The 22,525-nt window shown below is 55.8% G+C and overlaps 4 protein-coding genes across 4 annotated transcripts; all 4 read right to left on the reverse strand.

Annotated features, from left to right (window-relative positions):
- Positions 1-5,626: 5,626 nt before the first annotated feature.
- Positions 5,627-6,310, reverse strand: LOC122152653 (feather keratin-like). The gene has a single exon (XM_042785966.1). The coding sequence runs from the start codon at positions 6,308-6,310 to the stop codon at positions 6,002-6,004; it is 309 nt and encodes a 102-aa protein (XP_042641900.1). The 3' UTR covers positions 5,627-6,001.
- Positions 6,311-10,740: 4,430 nt separating this feature from the next.
- Positions 10,741-20,109, reverse strand: LOC122152650 (feather keratin-like). Its single transcript, XM_042785963.1, has 2 exons — positions 19,794-20,109; positions 10,741-10,914 (listed from the first exon to the last, which is right to left on the reverse strand). Exon 1 carries the CDS (start codon positions 20,107-20,109, stop codon positions 19,795-19,797), a length of 315 nt encoding a protein of 104 aa, XP_042641897.1. The 3' UTR covers positions 10,741-10,914; position 19,794.
- Positions 10,802-11,239, reverse strand: LOC122152654 (feather keratin-like). Its single transcript, XM_042785967.1, has one exon. The coding sequence runs from the start codon at positions 11,228-11,230 to the stop codon at positions 10,916-10,918; it is 315 nt and encodes a 104-aa protein (XP_042641901.1). The 5' UTR covers positions 11,231-11,239; the 3' UTR covers positions 10,802-10,915.
- On the reverse strand, positions 14,872-15,186 carry LOC122152651 (feather keratin 1-like). The gene has a single exon (XM_042785964.1). The coding sequence runs from the start codon at positions 15,184-15,186 to the stop codon at positions 14,872-14,874; it is 315 nt and encodes a 104-aa protein (XP_042641898.1).
- Positions 20,110-22,525: the final 2,416 nt, after the last annotated feature.

Raw genomic sequence — 22,525 nt, forward strand, 5'->3', positions numbered from 1 at the left:
CCGCGTCAGCGGTGAGGGTGTGGGTCGACCGTGGCGCGCGCGTGCAACGTCACACGCCCCCAGACACGCACCCCGCGCGCGCCCTCCACCAGGGCCGCGCGGGCGCGCGAACGCGGGCGCGCGCGTGGCTGCTGCGCGCGGAGGTGCCCCGCCGCGCGCGCGCGCTCGCGCGCCCACCCGCGCCCCCAGCGCAAACCGCGCGCGCGGCCCGGATCGTTGCGCCCCTACGCGGGCGCGCGCGCGCGCGCACGCCGCGGGTGCGCACACCCGCGTGCGAAGACGCTGCAGCGTGTCCGCGTGTGGACGTCGCGCGCCGTGGACGTCCCCTTCCTCCCCCCGCCTCCACGCACGGTACCGTACACGACCTGCACATGCGTCAGCACGTCCACGCACACCGCGTGCACACGCGTGCGTGCCGCGGCCCCCCCCCCCCGCCCGCGCGTACACGTACACGCACGCTGCGCACGGCGCGCAGCGCCCACACGTGTCCACGGAGGCAAACACGGTGCATGCGCGTGTGCCCGCCCACGCTGCCCGCGGTGCACGCGCCAACTGCTCGTGCGTGGGCCGCTGTGTCCCACAGCACCCCGTGTCCCACAGGTCCCCCCGGGACCTGCACCCCACGGTGATCACCCCCTCTCCCACTCCCTGTGCCCCACACCCCCCTGTGGGTCCTATGCCCGCCTCCAGCACCCCACTGCATCCCACAACACCCCCCCCCCCGTGGGTCCTGTGCCCCCCCAGTGCACCCCACACCCCGCCAGTGTCTGTACCCCCAGCACCCCACTGCACCCCACACCCCCCCGTGGGTCCTGTCCCCCCCCCAGCACCCCACACCCCCATGGGTCCCCCAGCACCCCACACCCCCCCGTGTCCCCACACCCCCTGACCTCCACCCACAGTCCCTCCCTGGTGTCACTGGGACGGGTGGCCGTGGGGACCAGGGAGGGCCCAGCGCCTTGGGGCCATACCAGCACCGCCGCATCCCCCTGATTTGGGGTGTCCCCCCCCCAACTTGGGGTCCCCCCTACACTTTGTCCCCTCCAGTCTCGACTCTTCCCACCCCATTCAACCCACTTCCCACCACCCGGCTCCTCCAGCTCCACCAGATCTTTCCTCACCGTGACGCCCATCGGCACCTCTCCACGCCGTGTCCCCCCCCCCTATTTTCACGTGTAACGAGGGGGCACCCCGATGTCCTGAGCACCCCAAGAATGAAGCCTAAAATGGTTGAGTGGGACACAAAACATCCGAGCAGGGACACCCAGCCAGGGTGACACCTGGGTTGAGGACACCTGGAGAACCTGGAGCAGCTTCTGCCCCGCGCCCAAAAATTTGGCGTTACTGAAGGAACCGGGAGAAGCCGCTCATTGGCTTCAATTCGGATTCGGCTGGATGAGGCGCTGGGCCACCTTGTCTAGACTGAGCTTTTCCCCAGAAAGGTTGGACCAGATGATCTTTGAGGTCCCTTCCAACCTGGGATCCTCTGATTCAATGAGTTTTCAGGAGGTGACATGGTTGGTCGCGGTATGAAATGTTTTTTGCGGTCCCTTCCAACCTGGGATCCTCTGATTTGATGAGTTTTCAGGAGAGGACAAATTCAGTCATGGTACGAAATGGTCTTTGAGGTCCCTTCCAACCTGGGATTCTCAGATTCGATGAGTTTTCAGGAGGTGACACGTTCAGACACGGTACAAAAAGACCTTTGAGGTCCCTTCCAACCTGGGATTCTCAGATTCGATGAGTTTTCAGGAGAGGACAAGTTTGGTCACCGTATGAAATGGTTTTTGAGGTCCCTTCCAACCTGGGATTCTCTGATTTGATAAGTTTTCTGGGAGAGGACAAATTCAGTCACCGTATGAAATGGTCTTTGAGGTCCCTTCCAACCTGGGATTCTGTGATTTGATGAATTTTCAGGAGGTGACAAGTTCAGACACGGTACAAAAAGATCTTTGAGGTCCCTTCCAACCTGGGATTCTCTGCTTCGATGAACTGTCTGGAGGAGACACGTTCCGTCACGGTACGAAACCACCCGGAAAACCTTTTATTCCCTTCCAAGCCCCAGCGTAATTCCTGACTTGCAAATCTGAAGGAATTTGGCTGATTGTTCTCCTGGGTGTCTCACCGAGACGGCGCTGGCGTCGGCGTCTCTGGTGAAGGGGTGCCCATGCCTGGGGCTCCCAGGTGCTGGCAACAAAGCAGCTCCTCATCTCATGATCTCCACCACGGCCGTAACATCTTGTTGGTGTTCAGCCGGTGGCTTTTTGGAGCAGAAAGACCCAAGAACATCGTGTTTTCTCCTCCAAGCTCCTCCGAGATGTGCACAGTGCAGGACAAAGCCTGGGAAATGGCGAGTTATCAACGTTTTGGTGTTTTCCTGTGGCTTCTTTCTCCTGCTGCTTCAGATTAATGTTGCTCTTTTCATAGTTTGTGGGGTTTTTTTTGTTTTGTTTTGTTTGTTTTATTTAGTGTTGGGCTGTTATTAGTTTTTTTTTTTCAATTTTATCTGATTTAGACAGAATAAAAGAGCAGTCACCTCCTTCCCTCTGAGCACCCTGATCCAAGAAGGACCATTACCATCATCTTCGCTTACGCCAAGGAGAGATGTGATCCTGCGCGGAGGCTGCTGGAAACCGAAGTGATTTGGTCCACGTGCTCTTCGCCGCAACCTCAGAAGAGATCTGGTGAAGGGACTGGATTAAAACCAGCCCCAAAACGTGCCTGGACGAACTCAACGTCAACGTGGGTGTGATGGGATGGGCCACGGAGCAGTTTTATGGTATGTCTGACACAGGGCTCTGCTCTCAAATGACAACTTTGCTGGAGGACACCATCCGCTGCTCCAGCGGGGTCTCCTTGTGTCCGAGCACCCCATGAACACATTGCTGTACGCAGGAAAGTCCTCCTCATGTCACCTCCTGCGTGGGCTGGCTGCTGCAAGAGGGATCAGGACGTCTCCGGAGGGTTTAGCACCCAAGGGTGCCCCCAACATTCACTCCACATCCAAACCTTGAGACATCACCCCTGGTTCCTGGGGGCCTGGGCTCCATCGCCCACCACCAGCGCTTCAACACCATGGTGGGATCCAGGCAGTGGAGCATGGATTGACCTCAGCAGTGACTGGGGCAGCCCCAGTTTACCCCAGACTCTGTCCCAGTAACCACCAGTTTGCAGGGAATTCACTGCTGTTCCTTGGAGGACCGGCGTGGGCTTGGCAAACCGTGCAAGGAAACCAAACACGTAGGCCAGAAGGATTTAGGCCTAACACAGGTTCTCCCCACCCAACATCCTTCCTCCCATTCCTGAGCCACAAAGTTGACCAGGACCCTTGTCCCCAACCCTTTGGAGCTGGGGGTCAAAAGCAGAGCCATGACCCCCACCCAAAACCTTGGGACAGCAGAGCAGAGCTCGACGCGGGCAGAGATGTCTTCTGCTGTGACTCGCTGCTGCCGGTGCGGCATTGATCTAGGACTTGGTGACGTGAAGACGCGTGTCCCTGACTAACCCTGGCCGTCACTTGTCCCCAGGTTGGCTGATCCGTGCTCCGGAGAGGACCTGTGACTCACGGTGGTGGTGGAGCTGCTCTTCTCCACTTGCATCCTCGGGGAAGGATACCGCCACCATGACGTATGTGATGACCACGCAAGCCCATCTGCAAATCAGCCCTCCTCCTAACGAGGCAGCGGGGAGAGCCCAGGCTTGAAGGAGGTTTAGCCAGGTTGTCCCCAGCCAGGGTTGACCCCTGCTTTGGGATTGCTGACCCACGGCGTGGTGCACAACCTACCTTTGATTTAGTTTGCTCTCTAAATCCCCGCTTCGTTAGAAAAAGGAGGGGGAAGGTAAATGGTTTGGAGGGATGGAATTGTGCCACTGTGCTGCCCGCTCTAGGAAACAGCTCAAAACAGTCAGGACCTGGATGGCCACAAACTGGGTCTCCAGGAACCCACCTTGCTCCTCTGGCTTTGAGCAGGTTTCTCGACCTAGCATGACTCAGCAGAGCCATCCCACAGCATGTCTCACAGACAATATAATTTCTCCTTCAACTCTACTTTTTTCCAGCAAGCCTGCCTCATGCTTTCTGGTGGGTCTCATAGGCATCGGGGAAGGGGCTTCACCAGCATCCCCACAGCTGGGACATGAGGTGACTCTGTGGGATGATCAGAAATGTCCCTTTCAGCTCTTTTCGCCACTTCTTTCCCCCTGTCACCTACCTCAAGCTGGAGAGGGGACCTCTGTGTCCCACACCCAAACACAAGTAATTGGCAACCAAGAGGGAGCAGCCAGAGCTGGAGACGGGCACTCAGGGGACATGCTGTGGTCCCAGCAGCCACTTGGTAAGAACTCAAAGGATCACAGGATGGTTGAGGTTGGAAGGGACCTCTGGAGCTCATCTGCTCTGACCCCTCTGCTCAAGCAGGGCCACCCCGAGCTGGTTGCCCACGACTGTGTCTGGATGGCTTTTCAATGTCCCCAGAGATACAGACCCCACCACTTCTCTGGGCAACCTGGGCCACTGCTCTACACCCTCACAGGAAAAAAGTGTTTCCTGATGCGCAGAGGGAACCTCCTGTGTTTCAGTTTGTGCCCAGGGCCTCTGGTCCTGGCACTGGGCAGCACTGGAGAGACCCTGGCTCTGTCCTCTTTGCACCCTCCCTTCAGGTACTTCCAGACATTGTTGAGATCCCCCTGGGTCTATCTTCTCCAGCTTGAACAGTCCCAGCTCCCTCAGCCTTTCCTCACAGTAGAGATGCTCCAGTCCCTCCATCATTGCCACGGCCCAACACCGGACTCTCTCCAGTACGTCCATGTGTCTCTGGTACTGGGGATCCCAGAACGGCACACAGTACCCCACGTGTGGCCTCACCAGTGCTGAGATGTGCTGGCCGTGCTCCTCCCAATGCAGCCAAGGACGCTGTTAGCTTTCTTGGCAGCAAGAGCACGTTGCTGCCTCGCGTTCAGCTCGGTGTCCACCAGGACCCCCAAGGCCTTTTATGCAGAGCTGCTTTCCGGCTGCGTGACCCCCAGCATGTCCCAGTGCCTGGGGTGATGTCTCCCCAGATACAAGACTTTGCATTTCCCCTTCTTGAGCTGCAGAAGGTCCCTGGAGTGGTTCTGAACAACAGGAGGCTGAGGGGACCCTTATGGCTCTCTACAACTCCCTGAAAAGAGGTGACAGAGAGGTGGATGTTGGCTTATTTTCCCAACAACAAAGTGAAAGGATGAAATGAAAGTCTCATGTTGTGCCAGTGGAGGATTAGATTGGATATTAGGAAACATATCTTAACTGAAAAGTTTGCCTAGCATTGGAACATGCTGCCCAGGGAAATGGTTGAGTCACCATCCCTGGAGCTATTTAAATGATGTGTAGATGTGCTGTTTAGGAATGTGGTTTAGTGGTGGACTTGGTAGCTTTACGTTAATGGGTGGACTTGACGATCCTAAGGGCATTTTCCAACCTAAATTATTCTATGCTGGTCTCTCTGGTTGCTGTTGCTGGGGACATACTCAATAGGTGAGGTCTTGTAGCCCCTTTCCACCCATGCCACTTGGTTCCTGGGACCTGGCTTTGTGCTGGGTGAGTTTGGACGAGCCTTGGGAGAAGAGAAGAAGTGGAGGCATTTCAGGCTGGGATGCAGGAGAAATTTATTGAGAGAAAAAAACAGGGAGAATGCAGGATCGCTGAGTGGAAGGGAGCTGGTCTGATGGAGAAGTACGGCGACCATCAGCCAAGGTCCCTTGCATGCAGTAGATCACCCAGCTATTCCTGTTCTGCAGTGGGAGCATCCCACCAGCGGCCTTGATGGCCTTTCTCTGCTGAGAAGGTGTTTGCAGCGGAGAATATTGGACATAGCAGGAGTGGCGATGCAAAGAAGACAGTTGGAGAACAGGAGGAGGTACATGGGTCATGTTTCCAGGAAACCGCAGCTACCCCATCCTTGCTTCCTTATTTAATGCATAGAGAGGAGGAGCCGTTGATGTTGAGCTCGTGTGTCAAGGGCCCTTAGCAGGGGTAGCAGCCTCTCCCGGCGCCGAAGCAGCCCAGGCCGCCCAAGCCGTAGCCGTAGCCGAAGCCTCCGGAGGAGACGGGCACTCCCTGGGAGCTGAGGACGTTGCCCACGGCAGCCGATGAGGAGGATCCGACGGCGGTGCTCTGGGGGAAGGAGCTGAGGATGGGTCCTGGCAGGGTGACGAGCACGGTGGAAGGCTGGATGACGACGCGGGAGTCCTCGCACTGCCTGACACAGGGCTCGTTGCAGCTGTTAGCCAGCGGGGTGGGTCCGCAGGGGCGGCAGAGGTCGGAGCAGGCCATGGCTGTGGTGTGGAGGGGCCCTGGAAGAGAGGGGGGTGAGAAAGCGGAGGGGCGGTGGTGCAGGAGGGCGAGGGAGTGGGGAGGCGTGGTGTGGGGCTGTGGGGAGCGTGGCTGCGGGGAGGCGTGAGGGCTGCTGAGGCTGGGGCCAGCAGAGCGTGCTGGAAGAGCCGGGCCAGGCAGGCCAGGAGAAGGAGGGGAAGGGGGTTGAGGCTCACCTTGTTGAGCGCGGAGGAGAAGGCGTCAGGAGAAGGGTGTGAGGGAGAGAGGCGCTGGGCCGGCTTTTATGCGGGTGCCCAAGGGGCGGGACAGCCTTTGCGCGTGACGGCATTTTGCAGCAGGCGGCTCTTGTGTGCCACGACCTCGCCAATGATGAGGTGGGGTGTGTTTCCCTTCCCGCAACGCCCGTTTCGTGTCCTTCTCTTGAGGACGTGTCCTTCTGACCTTGGCGGCAACATTTAAGTACAAATAATAGAGGAAACAGACTCAGTCTTGGTTGTGTTTGAGAGAACATTTGGTAGATGTTGCCAAAATGTAGATGTGCTTGTCAACAGTGAGGTCATCAGGATGCATTCGTGTGTTGTGGCTTGCGGTATGTTGTGTAATGGGGTCTCCAGTTCCTCACAGCCCTGGAAATCTGGTCTGTTCTTTGCAGTTGTGTCAGGCACAAGGCATTGACCCTGCCATGGCGTTCAGTCCCTCCCCACCTCACCGCCAGCTCGCTAAACCTTTCTGTAGCCCTGGCCTTTTGGCTATCTGCTCTGTGTGTGTGTCTTGTTGCCCCTCTGGCTTGTTAGGCTGTGGCTGGGAGGAAGGCGGCTGCCTGTTTGGGCTTGCAGCCCCTTGGGGCAGTCCCTGGGGGTGGCGGTGCCAGCAGGCAGAGGTGGGCTGTTTGCGAGAGCAGGCCGTTGGCCTGGCAGCCCTGGTTCAGAGCTGGCAAGCCCTGTGCTGTGGGGAGGCCTGCCCTGCTCCCCAAAGGATTGGGTTGGCCTGCCAGAGCACTCCCCCGAGCCGGGGCTGGGAAATTTACAGTGTGGGCCTTGGCGTGATGCATCCAAATTAGAGCAGTGAAGCTGCTGAATGGACTATAAAAGAAGAATAAATGGGGAATGCTTGAAGAACTTTGGGTGGTTTGTTTCCAGAAAAGGAAGACGGAGGGTAGATGTTATTGCTGTGTACAACTACTTGAATGAAGGTTGTACGGAGGTGCCTGTCAGTCTCTTATTTCTAGTAACGAGAGATAGAGGAGGAAACAGCTTCCAATTGTGCCCAGGGAGCTTTGGTTTGGACATGAGGAACAATTTGTGCACCCAGAGTGTCATCAAGCTGTGGAGAAGGTTGCGCAGGGAAATGGTGGAGTCCCCATCCCGGGTGGTATTTGATAGAGGTTTAGATGTGACACTTAGGGACATGGTTAGTGGCAGAGTAGTAGTGTGAGGTTAACATTTGGACTCAATGCTCTTAAGGGTTTTTTCCATGCTAAAGGACTCTGTGATTGCACATGGGTCACCGTGCAGGGAGACGTGAGTTTCTGGAGAGCCCATGAGTGTGGCGAGAGGAGAGGGGGAGTGGGAGGAGCAGGCAGGGGCGGCTGGTGAGCCAGGGCCTTGGGGATTTTCCTTGGGGTGAGGCCATTTCTCTGCACGGTGTCTGGTGGGACGTATGAGAATTTGGTGATTCGTGAGGGGAATTGGAGGCAAGGGTGCTCACGTTTTTGACCATGGAGGAGAAGGCATCAGGAGAAACATGCAAGGCGGTGCGAGAGGGGACTGGGACACGGGACCATCTCTGGCTGACCCGAGAACCCCACCATGAGGGAAGGTGGTGTCACTGGGAGTGCCAGGCAGTTGGCCTGGGGGCCACAGCAAGGGTGAACAATGACAGGGGACCCTACATGGGTGTCTACGGCACCCAGCAGTACAGCGAAGACGGACAGAGTCTGTGGATGCCTTTATTTGCATCAGGTTTTTTTTGGGGGGGATATTATTTTATGAGGGCATTTTCCCTCCCTCTTACCCCTCTGAGTCCCCTAACTGCTGTCATTTGAGATGTTTTGTTTGTTTTTCGCCAGCATTTCTACTCATTCATTCCCTCATTCACAGCCACCCCTCCCAGCAGTTGTTTTGGGGGCTGTTTGGTGAAGATTATCCATTTCTTGTACCAGAAATGTCGATTTTGGAGTCCTGACAGGCACCTTCTGGAAGCTTCCAGGGGCTTCTGCAGCAGCTGGTGCCTGTCAGCTGCCCCCTGATTGGCAGGCTGTTAAGTGCCTTGTGATTGGCTGGCTGCTGAGGGTGCTGAGGCAGGGCCTGGCTGTGGAGCTGAGGCTGGTGAGTTGTGGGAGAGATGGTGAGTGTGGGGAGAGGCCCAGGGGGAGTGGGAACGGCAGGCAGGGGAGGTGGGTTCTGACTTTGGGGTGATTGCCGAGGGGTGAGGCCATTTCTCTGCGCAGTGTTTGTGGGGCCAGAGTGGGATTGGATCCAGTGGAGGGGAAAGGGGAGGCATGCGTGCTGCGTGGGGCTGTGCACCTGAGAACCTCGAGGTGATGTTTGCGTGCCAAAGGCTTGGCGAAGCATAATAGACAAGACTGGACTAGAAGAGTCCAGTTGGAAGGGACGTGCAGTGATCATCTTGTCCAACTGCCTGTTCGCTGCTGGGGTGACGAAGAGGAAGAGCATGTAATTAAGGGCAGTGTTTGTCCAAATGCCTCTTAAACACTGTCAGACTTGGGGCATCGTCCACCTCTCTAGGAAGCCTCTTTCAGTGTTTCGCCACGCGCTCTGTAATGAAATAATTCCTTCTATCTGTCTGAACCTCCCATTGAGGAGGTTCATTTGACCCATTGCCATGAATCCTGTCTCTGGATCTCATGGAGAAGAGCTCAGCAGCTCCCTCTCCACGTCCTGTCCTCTGGAAGCAGCAGAGAGCAATGAGGCTGCCCCTCGGCTTCCTTTTCTCCAGGCTAGATGAACACAGAGTTTTTTGCTGCTCCTTATAGGACTTGCCTTCCAGCCCTGTCATCCATCAGCTTCCTTGCCCTGCTCTGGCTGCTTTCAAGAACTTTAACATCCTTTTTTAAATTGGGGGATCCAATTCTGCCCACGATACTCAAGGTGAGGCTGCAGCAGCGGGGAATCCAGCGGGCTAATCCCCTCCTGTGACCGGCTGGTTGTACTGTGTTGGCTGCACCCCAGGATGCGGTTTGCCCCCTTGGCTGCCAGGCTATGCTGCTGACTCGTAGGGAGCCTGCTGTCAGCCAGCACCCCCAGATCCCTTTCTGCAGGGCTGCTCTCCAGCCACTCCTCTCCCAGTCTGTTACGTGCATAGAGAGATTGCTCCCTCCTAGGTGCACAATCTGCCATTTCTTCTTCTTCAATTTCTGGCTGTTAATCATTGCCCAGTGCTCTAATCTATCCTGCCTGCTCCAGAAGGTGTCAGCTGTATCCCCATTCCCTACAACTCTTTGAGCGCTGCTGTTCAGCCAGTTCTTTACCCATCGCTGCATGTACGTTCTCACATCACAGTTGGAACAATTGTGTAGGCGTATTCCGACAGGGCCAGAATCGGAAACCTTACTAAAATTGAGAACTGTACATCCACTGCCTCCCCTTTACACTCATTCTTAAATGTTTATAAATCCTTGAAGCCAGGGAATGAGGTGAAGGGAGCCGGGCTCTCCTCAGTAGCGCGCGTTTGCAGGACAAGAGGCCTTGGGCACAAGTGAGAAAGGATGGAATTCCACGGGCAAAAGCAGCAAGTCTTGCTCAGTGTGAGTGTGGTCAAGGAGTGGAAGAGGCTCCATCCTGGGAGATACTGAAAATGTGAGCGGCCGTGGAACCCGGACAACCTGCTGCAGCTGTCCCTGCTTGCGCAGAGGGAGTAGAAGCACCTGCTCTCCAGAGGTTCCTGCCAAAGTAATGATCCCGTGATTCTGTTTGCTGGGAGAGCTGGAGAGTAATGCTGTGGAAGACAGTTAGTCAAGTGTGTGCTGGCACAGGAAGGACCTCATCAGAGGTGTGTGTAGGGGAGTGTTGTGCTATCTACCCCTTAGTTTGTGCAAGAATGGGCTTGTGCCACATTCTGGAAGCCCCCCAGGTCCAGTCTGTGTTGGTGGTGACGCATTTCTGAGGAGAGGTCTTGTATCCCTTTTCCACCCACTACAGCAATGGCAGTTGAGCCCTGGCTTTGTGCTGGGTAAAGTGGAAGGAGCTTTCGGAGAAGAAAAGAAGTGTTATAGTCTTTGACTGGGATGCAGAAGAACTTTATTGAAGAAAAAAAATGGAAAGCTAGGTCGTCTGAGGTGCAGTAGGGCGACCATCAGCAGAGGTCCCTTCGGGGCAGTAGAATTTTCCAAAGCACCACAGCCTTCCTACCCTACAGTTGGAGCAGCCCGCCTGAGGTCCCCAGTGAGCTTTGGCTTTGTAGAAGGTGCCTGTGGCAGGAGATTCGCGGACATAGCAGGAAAGCGGATGCAAGGAAGACAGTTGCTGAAAAAGAGGAGGTACTTGGGCAATGTTTCCAGGAAACCTGGGCTGCCCCTTCACTGCTTCCATGTTTGGTGCTTAGAGAGGAGGAGCCGTTGACATCAAGCTCATGTGACAATGCACCTTAGCAGGGGTAGCAGCCTCTCCCGGCGCCGAAGCAGCCCAGGCCGCCCAAGCCGTAGCCGTAGCCGAAGCCGAAGCCTCCGGAGGAGACGGGCACTCCCTGGGAGCTGAGGACGTTGCCCACGGCAGCCGATGAGGAGGATCCGACGGCGGTGCTCTGGGGGAAGGAGCTGAGGATGGGTCCTGGCAGGGTGACCACCACGGTGGAAGGCTGGATGACGACGCGGGAGTCCTCGCACTGCCTGACACAGGGCTCGTTGCAGCTGTTAGCCAGCGGGGTGGGTCCGCAGGGGCGGCAGAGGTCGGAGCAGGCCATGGCTGTGATGTGGAGGGGCCCTGGAAGAGAGGGGGGTGAGAAAGCGGAGGGGCGGTGGTGCAGGAGGGCGAGGGAGTGGGGAGGCGTGGTGTGGGGCTGTGGGGAGCGTGGCTGCGGGGAGGCGTGAGGGCTGCTGAGGCTGGGGCCAGCAGAGCGTGCTGGAAGAGCCGGGCCAGGCAGGCCAGGAGAAGGAGGGGAAGGGGGTTGAGGCTCACCTTGTTGAGCGCGGAGGAGAAGGCGTCAGGAGAAGGGTGTGAGGGAGAGAGGCGCTGGGCCGGCTTTTATGCGGGTGCCCAAGGGGCGGGACAGCCTTTGCGCGTGACGGCATTTTGCAGCAGGCGGCTCTTGTGTGCCACGACCTCGCCAATAATGAGGTGGGGTGTGTTTCTCTTCCCACAACGCTCACTTTTCATGTCCTTTTCTGGAGGACGTGTACTCGTGACACTGGAGGCAACTTTTAAGTGCGAGTAATAGAGGAAAATTGCATTAATGTTGGTTCTTTGTGTCAGAGCATTTGGTAGATGTTGCCGAAATGTAGATGTGCTTGTCAACAATGAGGTCAACCCAATGCATTCGTGTGTTGTGGCTTGCGGTATGTTGTGTAATGGGGTCTCCAGTTCCTCACAGCCCTGGCAAACTGGTCTGGTCTTTGCAGTTGTGTCAGGCACAAGGCATTGACCCTGCCATGGCGTTCAGTCCCTCCCCACCTCACCGCCAGCTCACTAAGCTTCTCTTTAGACCCGGGCTTTCCTGTCAGCTGCTCTGTGTGTGTCTTGTTGACCCTCTGGCTTGTTAGGCTGTGGCTGGGAGAAAGGCGGCTGCCTGTTTGGGCTTGCAGCCCCTTGGGGCCGTCCCTGGGGGTGGCAGTGCCAGCAGGCAGAGGAGGGCTGTTTGCGAGAGCAGGCCGTTGGCCTGGCAGCCCTGGTTCAGAGCTGGCAAGCCCTGTGCTGTGGGGAGGCCTGCCCTGCTCCCCAAAGGCTTGGGTTGGCCCCTCCGGAGCAATCGCCTCGGCAAGGGCTGGTAAGTTTTCAGCCTGGGCTCTGGTGTCATGTGTCCAAAAAAGAGCAACAAAGCTGGTGAAGAGTCTAGAGAAGAACAATGAATGGGGAATGCTTCAAGCAACTTGGCTGCTTTAGTTTCCCGAAAAAGAAAGTTGTGCAGGGATGTTATTTCTCTGTACAACTGCTTGAATGAAGGTTGTATGTAGGTGCCTGTCAGTCTCTTATTTCTAGTAACGAGAGATAGAGGAGGAAACAGCCTCCAGTTATGTCCAGGGAGCTTTGCATTGGATATGAGGAACAATTTGTGCACCTAGAGTGTCATCACGCCCAGCAGGACATGCTGGGGGTAGAAAGGCTGGAAAGCAGCTTTTCTGAACCCTGCTTTGTGTTGCTGCTTGGGAGAACGAGCTGACTGCAAGGTATCATTGTGCTGTCATGTCTGAAGGGGACAAGTGTCTCCAGGGTGTCATTGGGAAGATGGTTGGCAGGAGGTTGGGGAGGTGATCCTGTACTCTCTGCAGGGCTGGTGAGGTCCCATGTGGAGTCCTGTGTCCATTGAGGGCTCCCCCATGGAAGAAGGACATGGACTTATTGGAATAAGGTAAGTGCTGGGCCACCCAGATGCTGAGAGTAGTAGAGCATCTTTACTATGAGGGGAAGCTAGATGATCTTGGCGGGTTTTCAGGCATGAGTCAAGGCCATGCTGGGAAGATGTCATCAGTGTGTCGAAATCGCAGGTGGGAGGGCAGATGGGCAGAGGAGTGAGAATCCTCGTATGGGTGCCCATGGACAGTGCAAAGGTGAATGGAGAAGGCTGAAAAGATGTGCCATTTCCTTGGAAGGGAAGGCAACCCTTTTTTGGTGTGAGAGTGGTCAAAGAGTGAAACTGGTTGTGCAAAGATGTGCTGAATTCCCATGCCTGGAGACACTGAAAACCTGTGTGGACGTGTTTATGGACATCGTGCTCGATCTGGCCATGCTTGAGGAGGTTGGGATGGAGACGTTGAGCTCCGGAGGTTGCTTGCACTCTCAGTGATTCTTTTTGCCGTGTTTCTCTTTGCTGTGATGGCCAGAGTTGTGATGAGCAAGGGAGTGGGTCAGTGGGGAGCAGAATGAAGCCCTCATAGTTCAACGGAGATGGTTAGCGACCTGCTAGAGCGCTTGGACATGCACAAGTGTGTGGGAACAAAATGATCCACCCACGGGCATTGAAGGAGGTGTTGGATGTGCTCTGCAAGCCACTTTCAAGCACTTCTCAGCACTCCTTGGCTAACCGGGTAGGTCCCAGCTGACTGGAGATTAGCAAAAGTGAGGCTCATGTGCAAGAAAGGCTGGATCGAGGATGTGGGGAACTACAGTCCTGTGAGTGTGACCTCAGTGCCAGGCAAAGATATGGAGCAGATCATCTCGAGAGCCTTCACTTGGCACCTACAGGGCAACCAGGTGATCAGGCTCGGTCAGCATGGTTTTATGAAAGGCAGGTCCTGCTTGACTATACTGATCCCCTTCAGTGAGAGGAGAGGAGAGGCGTTGGGTGTTCTTTCCCTGCAAGTTAGTAAAGCACTTGATGCTGTTTCCTACATCATTCTCCTGGAGAAACTAGCTGCTCATGGCTTGGACTGACATACTGTTTGCTTGGTAGAGAACAGCTGGATGTTTGTGCCCTAAGAGTTGTGGTGAATGGAGTTAAATCCAGTTGGTGGCCAGTCACAAGTGGAGTTGCCCGTGGCTGAGAGTTTGAGCCAATTTTCTTGAATAGCTTTATCAGTGATCTGGAGGAGGGGATAAAGTGCACCCTCAGTAACATTGCAGACATCAGCTAGTTGGGTGGGAGTGTCGATCCAGTAACAAGTGACACGATGAAAGGAAAAGGCCTCCAGTTGTGCCAGGGGAGGGTTAGATTGGATATTAGGAAACATTTCTTCACTGAAAAGTTACGAGGCATTGGAACTGGCTGCCTTTAGAATTAGTTGAGTCACCATCCCTGGAGTTATTTAAATGCTGTGTCGATGTGTTGTTCAGGGATGTGGATTAGTGCTGGACTTGGTAGCATTAGATTAACGGTTGGACTTGGTGATTTTAAGAGGCACTTCCATATAATTTGTTTTATGGTGGTGTGTGTTGTTGTAGTTGCTAAGGTCATACTCGATAGGTGAGGTCTTGCAGCCCATTTCCACTCAGCCCAGTGGGTTCCTGAGCCCTGTCTTTGTGCTGGGTGAGGTTGGAAGAGCCTTGGGAGAAGAAAGGAAGTGGAGGCATTTCAAGCGGGGATGCAGGAGAATTTTATTGAGAGAAAAAACCAGGGAGAATGCAGGATCGCCGAGTGGAAGGGAGCTGGTCTGATGGAGAAGTACGGCGACCATCAGCCAAGGTCCCTTGCATGCAGTAGATCACCCAGCTGTTCCTGTTCTGCAGTGGGAGCATCCCACCAGAGGCTTGATGGCCTTTCTCTGCTGAGAAGGTGTTTGCAGCGGAGAATATTGGACATAGCAGGAGTGGCGATGCAAAGAAGACAGTTGGAGAACAGGAGGAGGTACATGGGTCATGTTTCCAGGAAACCGCAGCTACCCCATCCTTGCTTCCTTATTTATTGCATAGAGAGGAGGAGCCGTTGATGTTGAGCTCGTGTGTCAGGGGCCCTTAGCAGGGGTAGCAGCCTCTCCCGGCGCCGAAGCAGCCCAGGCCGCCCAAGCCGTAGCCGTAGCCGTAGCCGAAGCCTCCGGAGGAGACGGGCACTCCCTGGGAGCTGAGGACGTTGCCCACGGCAGCCGATGAGGAGGATCCGACGGCGGTGCTCTGGGGGAAGGAGCTGAGGATGGGTCCTGGCAGGGTGACGAGCACGGCGGGAGGCTGGATGACGACGCGGGAGTCCTCGCACTGCCTGACACAGGGCTCGTTGCAGCTGTTAGCCAGCGGGGTGGGTCCGCAGGGGCGGCAGAGGTCGGAGCAGGCCATGGCTGTGGTGTGGAGGGGCCCTGGAAGAGAGGGGGGTGAGAAAGCGGAGGGGCGGTGGTGCAGGAGGGCGAGGGAGTGGGGAGGCGTGGTGTGGGGCTGTGGGGAGCGTGGCTGCGGGGAGGCGTGAGGGCTGCTGAGGCTGGGGCCAGCAGAGCGTGCTGGAAGAGCCGGGCCAGGCAGGCCAGGAGAAGGAGGGGAAGGGGGTTGAGGCTCACCTTGTTGAGCGCGGAGGAGAAGGCGTCAGGAGAAGGGTGTGAGGGAGAGAGGCGCTGGGCCGGCTTTTATGCGGGTGCCCAAGGGGCGGGACAGCCTTTGCGCGTGACGGCATTTTGCAGCAGGCGGCTCTTGTGTGCCACGACCTCGCCAATAATGAGGTGGGGTGTGTTTCCCTTCCCGCAACGCTCACTTTTCATGTCCTTTTCTGGAGGACGTGTACTTGTGACACTGGAGGCAACTTTTAAGTGCGAGTAATAGAGGAAAAATGCATTAATGTTGGTTCTTTGTGTCAGAGCATTTGCTAGATGTCGCCGAAATGTAGATGTTCTTGTCAACAATGAGGTCAACCCAATGCATTCGTGTGTTGTGGCTTGCGGTATGTTGTGTAACGGGGTCTGCAGTTCCTCACAGCCCTGGAAACCTGGTCTGGTCTTTGCAGTTGTGTCAGGCACAAGGCATTGACCCTGCCACGGCGTTCAGTCCCTCCCCTCCTCACCGCCAGCTCACTAAGCCTCTCTTTAGACCCGGCCTTTCCTGTCAGCTGCTGTGTGTGTGTGTCTTGTTACCCCTCTGGCTTGTTAGGCTGTGGCTGGGAGGAAGGCGGCTGCCTGTTTGGGCTTGCAGCCCCTTGGGGCCGTCCCTGGGGGTGGTAGTGCCAGCAGGCAGAGGAGGGCTGTTTGCCAGAGCAGGCCGTTGGCCTGGCAGCCCTGGTTCAGAGCTGGCAAGCCCTGTGCTGTGGGGAGGCCTGCCCTGCTCCCCAAAGGCTTGGGTTGGCCTGCCAGAGCATTCCCCGAGCCGGGGCTGGGAAATTTACAGTGTGGGCCTTGGCGTGATGCATCCAAATTAGAGCAGTGAAGCTGCTGAATGGACTATAAAAGAAGAATAAATGGGGAATGCTTGAAGGAACTTTGGGTGGTTTGTTTCCAGAAAACAAAGACTGAGGGGAGACGTTATTGCTGTGTACAGCTACTGGAATGAAGATTGTATGGAGGTGCGTGTCTGTCTCTTATTATTAGTAATGAGTGATAGAAGAGGAAACAGCCTCCAATTGTGCCCTTTGAGCTTTGGTTTGGACATGAGGAACAAGTTGTGCACCCAGAGTGTTATTAAGCCATGGAGAAGGTTGCACAGGGAAATGGTGGAGTCCCCATCCCGGGTGGTATTTGATAGACGTTTAGATGTGACACTTAGGGACGTGGTTAGTGGCGGACTAGTAGTGTGAGGTTAACATTTGGACTCAATGCTCTTAAGGGTTTTTTCCATGCTAAAGGACTCTGTGATTGCACATGGGTCACCGTGCAGGGAGACGTGAGTTTCCGGAGAGCCCATGAGTGTGGCGAGAGGAGAGGGGGAGTGGGAGGAGCAGGCAGGGGCGGCTGGTGAGCCAGGGCCTTGGGGATTTTCCTTGGGGTGAGGCCATTTCTCTGCGCGGTGTCTGGTGGGACGTATGAGAATTTGGTGATTCGTGAGGGGAATTGGAGGCAAGGGTGCTCACGTTTTTGACCATGGAGGAGAAGGCATCAGGAGAAACATGCAAGGCGGTGCGAGAGGGGACTGGGACACGGGACCATCTCTGGCTGACCCGAGAACCCCACCATGAGGGAAGGTGGTGTCACTGGGAGTGCCAGGCAGTTGGCCTGGGGGCCACAGCAAGGGTGAACAATGACAGGGGACCCTACATGGGTGTCTACGGCACCCAGCAGTACAGCGAAGACGGACAGAGTCTGTGGATGCCTTTATTTGCATCAGGTTTTTTTTGGGGGGGATATTATTTTATGAGGGCATTTTCCCTCCCTCTTACCCCTCTGAGTCCCCTAACTGCTGTCATTTGAGATGTTTTGTTTGTTTTTCGCCAGCATTTCTACTCATTCATTCCTTCATTCACAGCCACCCCTCCCAGCAGTTGTTTTGGGGGCTGTTTGGTGAAGATTATCCATTTATTGTACCAGAAATGTCGATTTTGGAGTCCTGACAGGCACCTTCTGGAAGCTTCCAGGGGCTTCTGCAGCAGCTGGTGCCTGTCAGCTGCCCCCTGATTGGCAGGCTGTTAAGTGCCTTGTGATTGGCTGGCTGCTGAGGGTGCTGAGGCAGGGCCTGGCGGTGGAGCTGAGGCTGGTGAGTTGTGGGAGAGATGGTGAGTGTGGGGAGAGGCCCAGGGGGAGTGGGAACGGCAGGCAGGGGAGGTGGGTTCTGACTTTGGGGTGATTGCCGAGGGGTGAGGCCATTTCTCTGCGCAGTGTTTGTGGGGCCAGAGTGGGATTGGATGCAGTGGAGGGGAAAGGGGAGGCGTGCGTGCTGCATGGGGCTGTGCACCTGAGAACCTCGAGGTGATGTTTGCGTGCCAAAGGCTTGGCGAAGCATAATAGACAAGACTGGACTAGAAGAGTCCAGTTGGAAGGGACGTGCAGTGATCATCTTGTCCAACTGCCTGTTCGCTGCTGGGGTGACGAAGAGGAAGAGCATGTAATTAAGGCCATTGTTTGTCCAAATGCCTCTTAAACACTGTCAGACTTGGGGCATCGTCCACCTCTCTAGGAAGCCTCTTTCAGTGTTTCGCCACGCGCTCTGTAATGAAATAATTCCTTCTATCTCTCTGAACCTCCCATTGAGGAGGTTCATTTGACCCATTGCCATGAATCCTGTCTCTGGATCTCATGGAGAAGAGCTCAGCAGCTCCCTCTCCACGTCCTGTCCTCTGGAAGCAGCAGAGAGCAATGAGGCTGCCCCTCGGCTTCCTTTTCTCCAGGCTAGATGAACACAGAGTTTTTTGCTGTTCCTTATAGGACTTGCCTTCCAGCCCTGTCATCCATCAGCTTCCTTGCCCTGCTCTGGCTGCTTTCAAGAACTGTAACATCCTTTTTTAAATTGGGGGATCCAATTCTGCCCACGATACTCAAGGTGAGGCTGCAGCAGCGGGGAATCCAGCGGGCTAATCCCCTCCTGTGACCGGCTGGTTGTACTGTGTTGGCTGCACCCCAGGATGCGGTTTGCCCCCTTGGCTGCCAGGCTATGCTGCTGGCTCGTCGGGAGCCTGCTGTCAGCCAGCACCCCCAGATCCCTTTCTGCAGGGCTGCTCTCCAGCCACTCCTCTCCCAGTCTGTTACGTGCGTAGAGAGATTGCTCCCTCCTAGGTGCACAATCTGCCATTTCTTCTTCTTCAATTTCTGTCTGTTAATCATTGCCCAGTGCTCTAATCTATCCTGCCTGCTCCAGAAGGTGTCAGCTGTATCCCCATTCCCTACAACTTTTTGAGCGCTGCTGTTCAGCCAGTTCTTTACCCATCGCTGCGTGTACGTTCTCACATCACAGTTGGAACAATTGTGTAGCCATATTCCGAGAGGGCCAGAATCGGAAACCTTACTAAAATTGAGAACTGTACATCCACTGCCTCCCCTTTACACTCATTCTTAAATGTTTATAAATCCTTGAAGCCAGGGAATGAGGTGAAGGGAGCCGGGCTCTCCTCAGTAGCGCGCGTTTGCAGGACAAGAGGCCTTGGGCACAAGTGAGAAAGGATGGAATTCCACGGGCAAAAGCAGCAAGTCTTGCTCAGTGTGAGCGTGGTCAAGGAGTGGAAGAGGCTCCATCCTGGGAGATACTGAAAATGTGAGCGCCGTGGAACCCGGACAACCTGCTGCAGCTGTCCCTGCTTGCGCAGAGGGAGTAGAAGCACCTGCTCTCCAGAGGTTCCTGCCAAAGTAATGATCCCGTGATTCTGTTTGCTGGGAGAGCTGGAGAGTAATGCTGTGGAAGACAGTTAGTCAAGTGTGTGCTGGCACAGGAAGGACCTCATCAGAGGTGTGTGTAGGGGAGTGTTGTGCTATCTACCCCTTAGTTTGTGCAAGAATGGGCTTGTGCCACATTCTGGAAGCCCCCCAGGTCCAGTCTGTGTTGGTGGTGACGCATTTCTGAGGAGAGGTCTTGTATCCCTTTTCCACCCACCACAGCAATGGCAGTTGAGCCCTGGCTTTGTGCTGGGTAAAGTGGAAGGAGCTTTCGGAGAAGAAAAGAAGTGTTATAGTCTTTGACTGGGATGCAGAAGAACTTTATTGAAGAAAAAAAATGGAAAGCTAGGTCGTCTGAGGTGCAGTAGGGCGACCATCAGCAGAGGTCCCTTCGGGGCAGTAGACTTTTCCAAAGCACCACAGCCTTCCTACCCTACAGTTGGAGCAGCCCGCCAGAGGTCCCCAGTGGGCTTTGGCTTTGTAGAAGGTGCCTGTGGCAGGAGATTCGCGGACATAGCAGGAAAGCGGATGCAAGGAAGACAGTTGCTGAAAAAGAGGAGGTACTTGGGCAATGTTTCCAGGAAACCTGGGCTGCCCCTTCACTGCTTCCATGTTTGGTGCTTAGAGAGGAGGAGCCGTTGACATCAAGCTCATGTGACAATGCACCTTAGCAGGGGTAGCAGCCCCTTCTGGCGCCGAAGCAGCCCAGGCCGCCCAAGCCGTAGCCGTAGCCGAAGCCGAAGCCTCCGGAGGAGACGGGCACTCCCTGGGAGCTGAGGACGTTGCCCACGGCAGCCGATGAGGAGGATCCGACGGCGGTGCTCTGGGGGAAGGAGCTGAGGATGGGTCCTGGCAGGGTGACGAGCACGGCGGGAGGCTGGATGACGACGCGGGAGTCCTCGCACTGCCTGACACAGGGCTCGTTGCAGCTGTTAGCCAGCGGGGTGGGTCCGCAGGGGCGGCAGAGGTCGGAGCAGGCCATGGCTGTGGTGTGGAGGGGCCCTGGAAGAGAGGGGGGTGAGAAAGCGGAGGGGCGGTGGTGCAGGAGGGCGAGGGAGTGGGGAGGCGTGGTGTGGGGCTGTGGGGAGCGTGGCTGCGGGGAGGCGTGAGGGCTGCTGAGGCTGGGGCCAGCAGAGCGTGCTGGAAGAGCCGGGCCAGGCAGGCCAGGAGAAGGAGGGGAAGGGGGTTGAGGCTCACCTTGTTGAGCGCGGAGGAGAAGGCGTCAGGAGAAGGGTGTGAGGGAGAGAGGCGCTGGGCCGGCTTTTATGCGGGTGCCCAAGGGGCGGGACAGCCTTTGCGCGTGACGGCATTTTGCAGCAGGCGGCTCTTGTGTGCCACGACCTCGCCAATAATGAGGTGGGGTGTGTTTCCCTTCCCGCAACGCTCCATTTCATGTCCTTTTCTGGAGGACGTCTCCTTCTGACCCTGGCGGCAAGTTTTAAGTACAAATAATAGAGGAAACAGACTCCGTCTTGGTTGTGTTTGACAGAACATTTGGTAGATGTTGCCAAAATGTAGATGTGCTTGTCAACAGTGAGGTCATCAGGATGCATTCGTGTGTTGTGGCTTGCGGTATGTTGTGTAATGGGGTCTCCAGTTCCTCACAGCCCTGGAAATCTGGTCTGTTCTTTGCAGTTGTGTCAGGCACAAGGCATTGACCCTGCCATGGCGTTCAGTCCCTCCCCACCTCACCGCCAGCTCGCTAAACCTCTCTTTAGCCCTGGCCTTTCAGCTATCTGCTCTGTGTGTGTGTCTTGTTGCCCCTCTGGCTTGTAAGGCTGTGGCTGGGAGAAAGGCGGCTGCCTGTTTGGGCTTGCAGCCCCTTGGGGCCGTCCCTGGGGGTGGCAGTGCCAGCAGGCAGAGGAGGGCTGTTTGCGAGAGCAGGCCGTTGGCCTGGCAGCCCTGGTTCAGAGCTGGCAAGCCCTGTGCTGTGGGGAGGCCTGCCCTGCTCCCCAAAGGCTTGGGTTGGCCCCTCCGGAGCTCTCCCCCGAGCCGGGGCTGGGAAATTTACAGTGTGGGCCTTGGCGTGATGTATCCAAATTAGAGCAGTGAAGCTGCTGAATGGACTATAAAAGAATAATAAATGGGGAATGCTTGAAGGAACTTTGGGTGGTTTGTTTCCAGAAAAGGAAGATGGAGGTGGGATGTTATTGCTGTGTACAACTATTTGAATGAAGATTGTACGGAGGTGCGTGTCAGTCTCTTATTATTAGTAATGAGTGATAGAAGACGAAATCAGCCTCCAATTGTGCCCGGGGAGCTTTGGTTTGGATATGAGGAACAATTTGCGCACCCAGAGTGTCATCAAGCTGTGGAGAAGGTTGCGCAGGGAAATGGTGGAGTCCCCATCCCGGGTGGTATTTGATAGACGTTTAGATGTGACACTTAGGGACATGGTTAGTGGCGGACTAGTAGTGTGAGGTTAACATTTGGACTCAATGCTCTTAAGGGTTTTTTCCATGCTAAAGGACTCTGTGATTGCACATGGGTCACCGTGCAGGGAGACGTGAGTTTCTGGAGAGCCCATGAGTGTGGCGAGAGGAGAGGGGGAGTGGGAGGAGCAGGCAGGGGCGGCTGGTGAGCCAGGGCCTTGGGGATTTTCCTTGGGGTTAAGCCATTTCTCTGCGCGGTGTCTGGTGGGACGTAGGAGAATTTGGTGATTCGTGAGGGGAATTGGAGGCAAGGGTGCTCACGTTTTTGACCATGGAGGAGAAGGCATCAGGAGAAACATGCAAGGCGGTGCGAGAGGGGACTGGGACATGGGACCATCTCTGGCTGACCCGAGAACCCCACCATGAGGGAAGGTGGTGTCACTGGGAGTGCCAGGCAGTTGGCCTGGGGGCCACAGCAAGGGTGAACAATGACAGGGGACCCTACATGGGTGTCTACGGCACCCAGCAGTACAGCGAAGACGGACAGAGTCTGTGGATGCCTTTATTTGCATCAGGGTTTTTTGGGGGGGGATATTATTTTATGAGGGCATTTTCCCTCCCTCTTACCCCTCTGAGTCCCCTAACTGCTGTCATTTGAGATGTTTTGTTTGTTTTTCGCCAGCATTTCTACTCATTCATTCCCTCATTCACAGCCACCCCTCCCAGCAGTTGTTTTGGGGGCTGTTTGGTGAAGATTATCCATTTATTGTACCAGAAATGTCGATTTTGGAGTCCTGACAGGCATGTTCTGGAAGCTTCCAGGGGCTTCTGCAGCAGCTGGTGCCTGTCAGCTGCCCCCTGATTGGCAGGCTGTTAAGTGCCTTGTGATTGGCTGGCTGCTGAGGGTGCTGAGGCAGGGCCTGGCTGTGGAGCTGAGGCTGGTGAGTTGTGGGAGAGATGGTGAGTGTGGGGAGAGGCCCAGGGGGAGTGGGAACGGCAGGCAGGGGAGGTGGGTTCTGACTTTGG

Source organism: Tyto alba, unplaced genomic scaffold (assembly GCF_018691265.1).
Source record: "Tyto alba isolate M040663 unplaced genomic scaffold, T.alba_DEE_v4.0 Super-Scaffold_9, whole genome shotgun sequence".
NCBI lineage: Eukaryota > Metazoa > Chordata > Aves > Strigiformes > Tytonidae > Tyto > Tyto alba.

Excerpts from the sequence above, each read along its gene's own strand:
- LOC122152653 (XM_042785966.1), bottom strand. The coding sequence starts at position 6,310 with ATGGCCTGCTCCGACCTCTGCCGCCCCTGCGGACCCACCCCGCTGGCT.
- LOC122152654 (XM_042785967.1), bottom strand. The coding sequence starts at position 11,230 with ATGGCCTGCTCCGACCTCTGCCGCCCCTGCGGACCCACCCCGCTGGCT.
- LOC122152651 (XM_042785964.1), bottom strand. The coding sequence starts at position 15,186 with ATGGCCTGCTCCGACCTCTGCCGCCCCTGCGGACCCACCCCGCTGGCT.
- LOC122152650 (XM_042785963.1), bottom strand. The coding sequence starts at position 20,109 with ATGGCCTGCTCCGACCTCTGCCGCCCCTGCGGACCCACCCCGCTGGCT.